The sequence below is a fragment of the Phodopus roborovskii genome, unplaced genomic scaffold (assembly GCF_943737965.1).
Source record: "Phodopus roborovskii unplaced genomic scaffold, PHOROB, whole genome shotgun sequence".
Taxonomy (NCBI): Eukaryota; Metazoa; Chordata; class Mammalia; order Rodentia; family Cricetidae; genus Phodopus; species Phodopus roborovskii.
In genome coordinates this window covers 5,981,285-5,993,902 of record NW_026126566.1, presented here as the reverse complement: position 1 = coordinate 5,993,902, position 12,618 = coordinate 5,981,285, and the positions used below count along the sequence as shown (strand labels likewise).

The 12,618-nt window shown below is 39.3% G+C and overlaps 2 protein-coding genes across 2 annotated transcripts in view; one reads left to right on the top strand and one right to left on the bottom strand.

Moving 5' to 3' along the window:
• The window catches only part of Pfdn1 (prefoldin subunit 1), a 757,967-nt gene that overhangs the window by 623,192 nt on the left and 122,157 nt on the right, over nt 1–12,618 (top strand). The window lies entirely within an intron of this gene.
• Nucleotides 4,777–12,618, bottom strand: part of Ube2d2 (ubiquitin conjugating enzyme E2 D2) — a 29,279-nt gene continuing 21,437 nt past the window's right edge. Inside the window, exons 3-7 of the mRNA XM_051202403.1 lie at nt 11,825–11,856; nt 11,668–11,745; nt 11,482–11,587; nt 9,467–9,560; nt 4,777–5,707 (exon numbers count right to left, since the gene is read on the bottom strand). Of these exons, the coding sequence (XP_051058360.1) occupies nt 5,662–5,707; nt 9,467–9,560; nt 11,482–11,587; nt 11,668–11,745; nt 11,825–11,856 (356 nt within the window). The 3' untranslated portion in view covers nt 4,777–5,661. The remainder of the gene's footprint in view (nt 5,708–9,466; nt 9,561–11,481; nt 11,588–11,667; nt 11,746–11,824; nt 11,857–12,618) is intronic.

Here is a 12,618-nt window from a genome sequence, read left to right as displayed (position 1 = left end):
ACAACATTCTGCAGGTTAACTACATCTTTAAAAATTACAGTGACACTAGCTTTCAGATTGGGGTGTTCAGATAAGTGAAACCAATGAACAGTATACTTTATTAGTGGAAGAAAACTCTAAGATAAATAACCTAGCTTTTGCCAATAACTTAAAGCATCGAACTTCTCTTACTTCTGAGATAATGCTGGCTTTAAAGCCCAAATGCTAGATTATCCTTTATCCTTTGGGATGCCCCTAGAAACTTCAAAAACAATCTTAATTTCTTTCTTTCTTTCTTTTTTTTTTTTTTTGGTTTTTTGAGTCAGGGTTTCTCTGTAGCTTTGGAGTCTGTCCTGAAAGTTGCTCTGTAGACCAAGCTAGCCTAGAACTCACAGAGATCCACCTGCCTCTGCCTCTTGAGTGCTGGGATTAAAGGCATGTGTCACCAACACCCCACCTAAGAACAACCTTAATTTCTATGGAGACTGAACCAGAGTAAACTGGTGATTTGGGGAGAAAATGGTCTCCAACAAAGCTCCCTCCTTAACTACTGTAAAATTTTAAAATTTAAGATACGAAGATCAATAAGATGGCTCCCCAAGAAAAGGCACTATTTGCTGTCAAGCCTCACAACCTAAATTCAACCTTGGAACTGACATGGCAAAAGGAAAGTCTCCAGGAACTTGTACTCTAACCACACATGTGCTGAGGTATGCTCAAAACTACACACATATTCACATTAAATAAATGTTTAAACATTGCAAAACTTGAGCATAGTCTGGTGGGACACACCCAGCTTTTCTGGTAGAGGCAAGAGTACTGCAAATTCAAGACCAACTCAGGTAACTTGAGCCCCCATGGCAAAAAAAGCAAAATGAGGGATTGGAGATGACTCTGATTCTAAGTACTTAATGCTATTGCTAAAACCAGGAGTTCAGTTTCCAGCACCTACATGGTACCCCATAAACACCAGTTGCAGGGATTCTGAATTCTAGGGTATCTAGTGCCATAGATGTGTGCATGTGGTACAAATATATTCATGCAGGCTCACAACACATTACACAGAGAAACTATCTCAAAAAACAAATCAATAACAAAACAAAAAAATCTTAAATCCAAGAATCGTACATACCTTTAATCTTAACACTTACGAAATAGAGGGAGGTAGATCTGTTGAGTTCAAGGCCAGCCTGGTCTATAGCATCCCAGGATAGTCAGGGCCACAAAGAAACCCTGTCTTGATAAAAACAAAACAATGAAATGGGGGCTAATGATATAGTTGGTGTAATGTTTGCTTGCCTAGCATGCATGAAGCCCTTGGCTCAACTTCCTGCATTGCATAACTGTGAGATGCATGATGCTTGTAATTCCAGTACTTGGGAAGTAGAAGGATCAGAACCTCAAGGTCATCTGCAGCTTTACGAGTTTAAAGCCATTCAGGGCTACATGAGACCCTGTCTCAAAAAATGTGTTTGTAGTCCCAGCCCTCAGGATGAATTCAGCTTAGAAGATCAAGCTGTAACAAAGTTGAAACTACACATAAAAAAACAGAAGAAATCTAAGGTTTCTAAGTATTTCAATAAGTTCAAATTGGAAATTTCAAGAGTACATAAAGAGTACATGTAAGAAGATGGCCATGTACCTCTGGAAGCTGTAGTTCTGAAAGAACTCAATACATTTTTCAAGGTTCTTGCTGTTTCTCTCTATACATCACATTAAGAGGCCTAGCCTAGCCTGGGTATTTAGTGGCTTCTTGCTTTCTTTCCTATAAGTGATCAACCATTTGCTTTCAGTGCACAATGTAGGAAATTCTACAAATTACATACATAGGCTAAAAAAGTCAAACTATAAAAACTATCAAAGACAGTTATACTGCTGTACTGGTACCAAGGTGTGAGGTAAAGGGGATCAAATGCAGGGCCTTGTGCATCTTATACAAGCACCGTTATCTCTGAGCTAATCCCCCAGTCTACTCATATACCTATGAATATTTCCAAGATGAAAATCAACCCTCCCCACAGCTGGATCGTGGTGGTACACACCTTTAATCCCAGCACTGGGAGGCAGAGACAGATAAATCTCTATGAGTCGGAGCCAGCCTGGCCTATAGAATGAGTTCCAGGACAGGCTCTAAAGCTACAGAGAAATCCTGTCACGAAAAACAAGAAACAAAACAAAAGATCCCTAACCACTAGTTAAAATGTCTAACTTGGCCTCAGCTAAAAAGCAGTCACTGTGAAGGCGAAGCTGGGCAGTAACTACATTACAGTCTTTGAGGCCAAAGGTCTTAAAGGCTTGCAAACTTTTGAGCTTTGCTATTTATACTGACTAAGGTAAAATACAGCAACACTAAATTCATTCAGAAACTATCAGAGAGGGCTGGAGAGGCAGCTCAGAGGTTAAGAGCACCAGCCTGCTCTTCCAGAAAGGTCCTGAGTTCAATTCCCAGCAGCTACATGGTGGCTCACAGACATCTGTAATGGGATCTGGTGCCCTCTTCTGGCCTGCAGGCACAACACTGGATACATAAGTAAGGTTACAGTACCAAAAGACTTTTTTTTTTTTTTTTCTTTTTAAACTAGAGAGGATCTCATATATTCCAGACTTTGGATCCCCAAGCCCATACTTCAAAAGTGCTGGGATAACCTGTGAGCCACTGTGCTCAGTCCAGGCAGCCTTTTATGGACTTGGAAGAAGCCAGTTTTTATGTAAAGCATGCACAACTCAGGGGGACAGGAACCTGCACCAGGGTATATTCCACAACTCTAAAGGTCAAAGAGGTGGGGGTGAAGAGGAAGAGAAAGCACATTCATAATTCAGAAGAGAAGAAAGCCCTATTAATGACTCACCTTCAGTAAGTGTTAAGGAGTTCCATACTGAGACAATCTAGTTTCTCCTTAACTGCAGACAAGGGGCAGTCTAGTCACTTTGACTATAATTAAATAATTCTCCTGACAATCTAAAGCGCAAAAGAATTGGTTGAGTCAAAGAGATGGCATAGAAAGTGGGACTGGAGAGTCAGGCATTGGTGGCACACGCCTTTAATCCCAGTACTCCGGAGACAGAGGCAGGCGGATCTCTGTGAGTTCGAGACCAGCCTGGTCTACAAGAGCTAGTTCCAGGAAACCACAAAAAAGAAAGGAAGAAAGAGAGAAAAAGAAAGAGAAAGAAGAAATGCTGCTACTACTAGGTCAGTACCTTGTCACATTTCCCTTTTATCCACAAACCTTCATGTTCCCTCACCACCATCATAGCCCTGCTAAATCTTTGTTGTACACAAAGTAGAATGATTCCTTTGACCACTAGCCAGTTAAAGAGAATGCAAAAATCTGAAACAGTTTGGTTTTACCAAGAGATTGCTGAATATAACTTGACAATTGTCATCTGTCTAAACTATTATTAATGACCCAAAACTTTGACATGACTCTAATCAAGGTTGTTGCAAACTAGCCTTTGGACAACAGGGAAATTTCCTGAGTAACATCTGTTTTCTTATAGTGGGATGGGACTCATGAACAAGTGGACCAAATGTGACTCATACTCAAACCATGTTCAATGATCTTAATATTATCTGTGACCATACAAACTCCTCATTTGGCACTTGCACAACAAAAGGTATACACTAAGGTATTAAGCTATCAGCTCCCTGGGATGACAGGCAAATAAGAATGGGCTTTCAAGAGCTGTGCAACTGAACCCAAAGTAAGTAGCAGTGTTAGTGGTATGGTTTAAAAAAACAGTAAAGTTCAGCAGGGATGTAGTCAATGGCAGAATAGCTGACCAGTATGTGCAAAGGCCCAGGGCCCTCTGAAACAGACATAAATACAGCACCCAAAACTTAATTTCTATTTGCCTACAATAGTAATTGATATATGGTGATTTCTGGTTAGAGTTCAATCTTAAAAATCTCTCACATCCAATTACAATCATTACCTGCAAGGGCAAGGGGATATAACATTCCTGAAATGCTTGTAAGCTACCAGCTGCTAAGACTTTTTTCACTGACAGGTTGAGATGGTGGAACAGAGACACTGATAGATGAGACAGGGGAACAAGTTTAAAACAAAAAGCAGTGGACATTTATTCCTCTTTTTTTTTTTTTTTGTGCAAGAGTGTAAAGATGCATTTCAAAGAACCCAATGTCTAGAGAGCATCAGCCATGGCCTTCAGGTTGGCCTGGCTTACAGTTAAGTTAGGAAAAGGGATGAGGGGAAGTAACTTGCCTAGTTCACATGAATGTTTCTGGGTAACAGTTGTTTACAAATTCCAAACTACATATTACTATAGTCAAGGGAAGACTTCAAAAAGCCACATACAGTACAATTTAAAACCAATGAACATCCTGCAAATGTTAGTGCAAAGTAATTACGTAGACTCTCCAAGATTGTGCTCATGTTTTCCAGGTTTGGTCAGTTATTCCTTTATAATTACAATCACAGAGGCTTAACTTATCAAACAGCAACACCTTTGTGTTCTATGTCTTATGTACCAATATAACATCACAAGGTTTTGGTGAAATGCTGCTCAATTTCATTAACAAAGCAAATTTATTTAGTTTAACAGTCATGTTCCTGGAATGGTGCACATATAAGTTTCATGAAAATGCCTTTAAGCTTATGCCTCTATCATGTTTAATAAAATTACTCTCATTTTTTTTTTTACTATGTAAACTGGAATTGTTTCATGATTTTGAAATGCAACAAATATAAATGAAAACATTTCAGGGGTGAGGAAAAAAATCCACCACTAATCTTAGCTAGACCAAGTTTTTAAATCAAAAAGCCTATTCACACAAAATTATATGTAATGACTGTAGTAATCAGTTTATTACACAGATTAATCATTCTTGAACGTACAAGCTCCAGAGGAGCAACTGGGTCTTTAAATATACACAAGTATTTCCATCAAATGAATTTTCACCCTTACATTGAAATAGGCCTAAAGCAGTTAGAAACATAAGAAAAATAAGAGCTATTAGCTATGTATTAACTGAGAAACCACATACAAACCAAAGATTATGGAAAGGGGCTAAAAGGAAGAAGGCTGAAAGGGCAGGGAGATGTGAAAGTGTTGGGAACAAAGCCCACCACACTTTATGTACTAACAGCTCCAGTCCATTTAAATGTTGTTCAGTTAAACTTAGACCTTAAAATACAGAATGTAGGTAGAGTTTAATCTGTTTGGTCATAGCTCTTTCACCTAAGTTGTAGGTTCTTCAGGGTGAAATGAATACAGAAACAACTTCATGTTCTTCACCTTGCTTTTTATGACTGTTTCAGATTAGATGGATTCCACTTAAGAACAATCTCCTATGGGTCACTGGAGCTTTTTTCCTCCCATCCAAGCACACACTGTGTACCCACTACCTCTCACATCTTGCCATTATCCAATTTTAAGTCAATAAAGAAAGCTTTTAGTCTCACACCTAGGTTATGCCCGGAGAACTGGCTTCTCACACACACACACCTCTCTGCTAGGAGGCAATGTTGGTACAGAAGTACAGTATTTCTGGTTTGTTGTTCCAAGTATGTACAACACGCAGCACTGCTGTGTCAGGTAAACATGTGCACAGGGGAAGATGAGGCGTGGGCTCATAGAAAGCAGTCAAATGGAAATCAAAAGGACTTTCTCTTTCAGAGTTCCCTAGCTTTATTTGTAGAGGTTATCCAATAATTTCTTTAATTACATCGCATACTTCTGAGTCCATTCTCGAGCTATTCTGTTGTACCTGTACACACACAAAGAGAACTTGGCTTAAGATAGGTAAGGAGTCAACAAGCAACATATTTTCATTCATTAACCCAACTAGTAATTTCAGAGCAATAACTGAAAACACTCAAGCAAAATCACCGTTCTCCAATTTCTTTCACACATTACCACCATCCCCCGTCCCTCTTTTGAGTTAGGGTCTCACTTCAGAGCCATGACTGGCCTTGAACTATCTAAAACTAGGATGGATGGCCTCAAACTTGAGGCAATTCTCCTGGATGTTGCTATTACAGGGATGTACCACAACCTAGCTTTACCTCCAATTACAAATAAGCCTATATTCATGATACAACAAGACCCTGTTATAAAAGCCAAAACAACTTCCTATAAATGTAGCATCTAGAGTACTCAGATTCAAATTTAACATTTGCTGATATGTACCTCATCCCTTATTTTTTTACTCCAAGATAGGGTTTCTCTGTACAACAGCCCTGGCTGTTATACCAAGCTGGAGAAATAGAGACCCGACTGCCTCTGCTTCTGAGTGCTGGATTAAAGTTGTGTCCATGGTGCCTGGCTTCCATCCTATGTTCTTTCTTGACTGACCTTCAACCCATCGTAGCCAAAGGTATCCTTAAACTTGCAGTTTGGGACTATATAATTCTATATTACATGGTTCTTAAAATCATTTAACAGTGATTTAAATGGCATAATGAGCTAAGAGAGGGGAGACTGAGGCAGTAGGTTCCAAAAATTATCTCAAAACACTTAAAAAAGAGAGAGAGAGAGAGAGAGAAGGAAGAGTGAGACCAGCCTGTACTACATAGAGACTTATCTCACAAAAATACAATAAGGGATAACGACAGCTCAGCAGTTAAGAGACTTGCTGCTCTTAAGGAGGACCTCATTCAGTTTCTAGTGCCTGCATAGCAGGTCACAACTATCTTGAACTCCAGTTCTGGAGATCCAACTCCTTCTTATGGATTCTGTGGGTACCAGGCACCCATGTGGTAGGTAGGTGCACACACACACACACACACACACACACACACACACACACACTATTCACATATATGCAAGCAAAGCTTGCACCTGTTCATCACAGAAAATAAATGCAAACAATGGGGCGGGTATGGTAGTGCACTTTTTTAGTTCCAGCACTTGAAGGGCAGGGGCCAAGTGGGTATCTGTGAATTGAAGAACTTGGTCTACACATACCAAGCTGCAGACCAGTCAAAAAGATACATGGTGAAACCCTGTCTCCAATTAAAAATAAATAAAACCCTACGAAGAAAAAATGACATACCTTCCTTTGAGTTCAAGTTTACCCACAGTTACAAAGTAAATCACGAGGCCAGCTTCAGCTACATTAGACTCTCTCAAAACAAAAACCAAACCAAAAAGAAAAAGAGGGGACAAACAAAGAAATAGAAATGCATCATTAGGCATGGCAGCTCATGCCTGAAAATCTGGTACTTGGGAGGCTATGGCAATAAGGCAGTGGATTTGTTTCTTTTTTTTTTTTTCCTCCGAGACAGGTTTTCTCTGTGTAGTACTAGCTGTCCTGGAGACAGCTCTTTAGACCAGACTGACCTTGAACTCAGAAATCCACCTTCCTCTCTCTGCCTCCTGAGTGCTGGGATTAAAGGCATGTACCACTACCACCCGATGACAGTGAATTTGAAGGCAGCAAAAGCTACATAGAAGATTGTTTCAAAATGTGTACATGTGTGCATATACTTCTTTGATGGGCCATTCCTTATACTGCCAGCTACCAAGGAGACTAAGGCAGAAAGATCATTTTATTACAGAAGTTTAAGGCTAGCTTTGACAGCACAGTGAGATTCTGTCTCAACAACCAAATTTTATCTTTAAAAAGTATAGTTCTGCTGAGTATCAGTACCCTGGTGACTAAGAATATCTTTCTGATAAGCATTTATATCTACAATTTATACAAAATGGTTCTCTAATTAAAACAATTCAGTTATGTATACTACACAAGATAAATAATGCACATCAGGTTTGGGGACACATCTTTAATCACAATACTTGGGAGGCAGAGGCAGGTAGATTTGTGTGAGTTCCAAGCCAGTAGGTGAAATTCTGCCCCCAAACAAACAGTTAAATTAAGTTACGGGGTCTGGAAAGATGGCTCAGCAGTTAAGAGCAATAGCTTCTCTTTTAAAGGGCCCTGGGTCAGTTCCAGCACCCACACAGAACTTCACACCCATCTAATTGTAGGGAATTTAATGCCCTCTTCTGGCTTTTGCAAGCAACACACACACACACACAAAATTCAGTCAGAAACACATGATTATAGATGGTAATCAGACAGAAAACAAAACAAAAAAAAAAACTAAGAATTAGTGCCAGAATCCCCATTCTTGGTATAGTTCTATTAAACACTAGTAATACCACCACCACCACCAAAACCCAGTCATCTATGATTTTTCTGTTGTTTTTGATATTGGGACTTTACTTTGTAGTCAGGCTGGCCTCAAATTTAGAATCCCCCCGCTCCAATACTTTTTCTAAAATAAAAGAGTTTAAGTTATCATTTAATAATTTTCATTTTCTAATTAATCAATTAATAAGAGGGAGTCTTACTATGCCTGGACCTTACAGAGACCCACCTATTTTTGCTTCAAAGAACTGGGATCAAAGTGGTGGGCTACCACACCCAGTCAGTCCTTTATGGATTGTTGTTTTCTCACACAGGGCCTTTGTGTAGCCCTGGCTGTCATGGAACTCACTATGTAGAACAAGCTGGTCTCAAACTCACAGACTGCTGGTATCAAGGGTATGTATCACCACCATCCAGTGGCAGACAGATCTCTTGAGTTCAAGGTCAACCTCGTCTACAGAGTTCCAGGAAAGCCAAGGCCACACAGAGAAACACTGTCTCCAACAGACCCCTCCCCACCAAAAAGAACAAACAAAAAATTCTGACTTTATATAATTCCTATCATAATCTCACTGGTTAATACATAAAAGCAAAAATGATTAGAACTCTAAGTTACTGTCACATTTGATATCCTCACCATTCTTCAATAATTCATAGTACACAATTCTAAAATACCCATTTCTAACACAAAACTTGTTTTCTTTTTTGGAACTATACATTCTTTCCCCCACTCCTCCTTCCCCCCCCCCTCTCATTCTCCCTCATGCCCCCCATGTTCCCAATTTACTTGAGATCTTATCTTTTCAAATTTTGTTTAAAAAACAAATTTGGCAATTTTATGTCAAACAGCAGAAAATGCAATCACCTTTCCTACCAATTTACCAAAGTACACATAAGACAAATGGGAACTTGGTCCACAATGATACAAGAGTACAAAGAGAAAGATATAAAGGTTTGTTTTTTTTTTTTTCAAAGTACTGTAGGAAAGATTTTCAGTAAAGTTACATTAAATGATTAGATATAAGATTAATATCATCTATTTATAATGATTAATATAAAAAAAAAAATTTCATAGCCGGGTGGTGATGACAGCACAGGCCTTTAATCCCAGCACTCAAAAGAGGCAGAGCAGATGGATCTCTGTGAGTTCTGAAGCCAGTCTGGTCTACAGAGTGAGTCTCAGGACAGCCAGGACTGTTACAATAGAGAAACCATGTCCCAAAACCACATCTCTAAATAAAAATATAAAATCCTTTCCTGTCCTCCTTGGGAGAGTTTATCTTAAGCATTTGGTCTATATTTTAACTCTATAAGGAAGTTTTGAAATAGCTCCATCCCATACCTGACAGCTTTCCATCTGAAGGTGATACTTACTTTTCTCTATCTGTTTTGTAGATCCGAGCAATCTCAGGCACTAAAGGATCATCTGGATTGGGATCACACAACAGAGAACAGATGGACAAAAGTACTAGGATTTAAAAAAAAAAAAAAAGTGTAAGTTAGTAAAGACCAAAGTGTGCAGGGACAGGTGAAGAGATGGATCTCTTTGAATTCAGGGTCATCCAAGGCTGCACAGGAAGACCCTGTTTCCAAGGGAAAGACAAACCCAAGTCACCCCCCCCCCACACACACACACAGACACAAAAACCCAATCTGAGATGTTAATTTATACTAAGACTAGAACTGAGAATGCAGGTTGGTTTAATGGTGGAGAGCTTGCATAATGTGCATGAGGTTCTGTTCTGAGCTCAGTTTTTAGCAGAACAAAAGTGGATCTTCTAAATCTTAGATCAAGAACACTTATCAGTGCCAGAGAGAATTTCAAGTTTTAGAAGCTCAAGTTCAGATAATATCAGCTGTCAAATGTCCAACAACAGACAAAATTAGTTGTCTGACATCACTTCATTACAAGGAAACTTCAAGGACTGTCCAGGACATAGGAAGGAAATTGTCTCAACAAAATAAATCCTAACCAGGTACCAGTAGCTCACACTTGTAATCCCAGCATTACAGAAACTAAAGCAGGCACATTGCCACAGTAGAGATTAGCCTACACTACAGAGTGAGACCGTCTTAACAGAAAGGCCAGGCGTTGGTGGTGCATGCCTTTAATCCCAGCACTCTGGGAGGGAGGCAGAGGCCTCTATGAGTTCGAGGAGGCCAGCATGGTCTACAGAGCTGTTCCAGGACAGGCTCCAAAGCAATACGGAGAAATCCTGTCTTGAAATGACTTCCCCTACCCCAAATAAACCAGTGAAATGGCTCAGCAGGTACCCATCTACTGAATAGCTTGGCACCAAAGGTGGAAAGAGACAGCTGACTGTATGACCTGTCCTCTGATTTTCATCCAATATACACTAACAATAATAGTAAGTGTAAGGAGTATGGTTTTTCCGCCTGCCGCCGGTCTTGTACCGCCACTGCGCCAGCCCCAATTAATACACAGAGACTCTGTATTTGATATAATTCTGTTGGCCAGGTACTAGTTTCTTATCGGCTAGCTCTGTCTTAAGTATTAACCCATTTCTATGTATTTCCATGTGGTCTTCTTACTGGGGAAAGGGGCCAGAGTCTCGTCTCCCCAGTCTCTCCATCTTGACCCCTCACTACTTTCTCTTTCCTCCTTGTCCCCTAGTCCCTCCTATCTTCCCTTCCTATTGGCCAACAGTGCTTTATTCATTAACCAGTATGAGAAACATATATACAGAATGACATCTCCCATCAAGTAAGCAAATAAATACATGAAGTCCAACAATCACATCATTCACCTTCTCAGTGGTAGCTTGTTTATTTACACTTCTAAGGCAAGACTTCACTCTATCAAGCTAGTTTCAAATCTGCTATGCAAAGAACAATAATCTTGAACTTACTACTGATCATTCTGCTTCCACTTCCCAAGTACTAGGATTACAGTGAATATACCAATATAACAAGTGTCTACCTGTTCTTGAATATCACAATCAACAACCTGGCATCAGCAGTTAAGACCACTGATTGCTTTCCCAGCACCCACAGGGCAGCTGTTTGTAACTGCAAGAACTGACACCCTCACACAGACATACATGAAGGTAAATAAAATAAATTATTAAAAAAAAAGTTATTAAAAAAAAAAGCTATGTATGCAGTTAAGACTACTGGCTGCTCAGAGGACCCAGGTTCAATCCCCAGTACCAACATAGAGGGTCACAACTGTCTATAATTCCAGTAACAGGTGATCTAAAACCCTCTTCTGTTATCTGGGGAAACCAGGCACATACATGGTATAAATACATACATTAAGGCAAAATGTTCACACATAAAATAATTTGTAAAACAGATAATCTTAAAAAAGATAAATCAAACAATAAAATCAGTTATTTCACCTTGATACCAAACAACTACTCCATTACCTTTTGAAATAGTTAGTGCTGGAGACCACTGTGACCGTAGAATATCAAGACAAATGCTGCCATTACTGTTAATATTTGGATGATAAATTCTTGTTGTAAATGCAACCTGAAGAAAAAGAAATCTTTGTGATTGATTTACTAGTATCATACAGAGCATATTAAAAGCAATGATCTTATTCCAATTACCTTAGGTGGTTTGAAGGGGTAATCTGTTGGGAAATGAATTGTCAAGAAAAACACTCCACCCTGATAGGGGCTGTCATTCTGTTGATGATAAGAAAGTGAGATTTAAAACAAATAAATCACATAAAGTAATTATTAAGGAATTAAAGTGAGTACTTACTGGTCCCATTATTGTAGCCTGCCAATGAAACACTGAAAAAGAACAAGAAAAAGAAAATTATGTTAATGATATTCACATCACACCTATACTGTAGAAACCTATCATTCCTTGCCTAATCAAAGTTTATTTATGCCAGGCAGTGGTGCACACCTTTAATCCCAGCACAGGGAGGCAAAGGTAGATGGATCTCTGAAGTCTAGGTCGGCCTGATCTACATAGGGAGATCCAGGACAGCCAGGTATTTAACTTCAAAAGGTAATGGAGTAGTTGTTTGGAGCATGTGAAATAACTGATTTTATTGTTTGTTGGTTTATCTTTTTTAACATTATCTGTTTTTCAAGTTATTTTTATGTGAATATTTTGCCTTAATGTTCCACAGAAACTCAGTCTCAAAAAAACAAAACAAAAAAATAAAACATCAAAATTCATTTATAAACAGTATGATAACGACTTTTTTCCCCCCCTGAGACAGGGTTTCTTTGTGTTAACAACTTTGGCTGTCCTGGAACTCACTTTGTAGATTAGGCTGGCCTCAAACTCATCTCTGCCTACTTCTGCCTCCTGAGTGCTAAATTAAAGGCATGTACCACCATCCCCTTGCAATAATTAGTATTTCCTATGGCCAGGATGAAGATTCCAAACCACCAAAAAATATGAATGAGGGAGGGAGGTATGGAGGGAGAGAAGGAAGTTTTTAATACCAACACTCCAGACAGAGAGGCAGGCAGATCTGACTTGTATGACAGCCTGACTCCAAAAACCAAACAAACACACCAAAAACAAAACAAAATAAA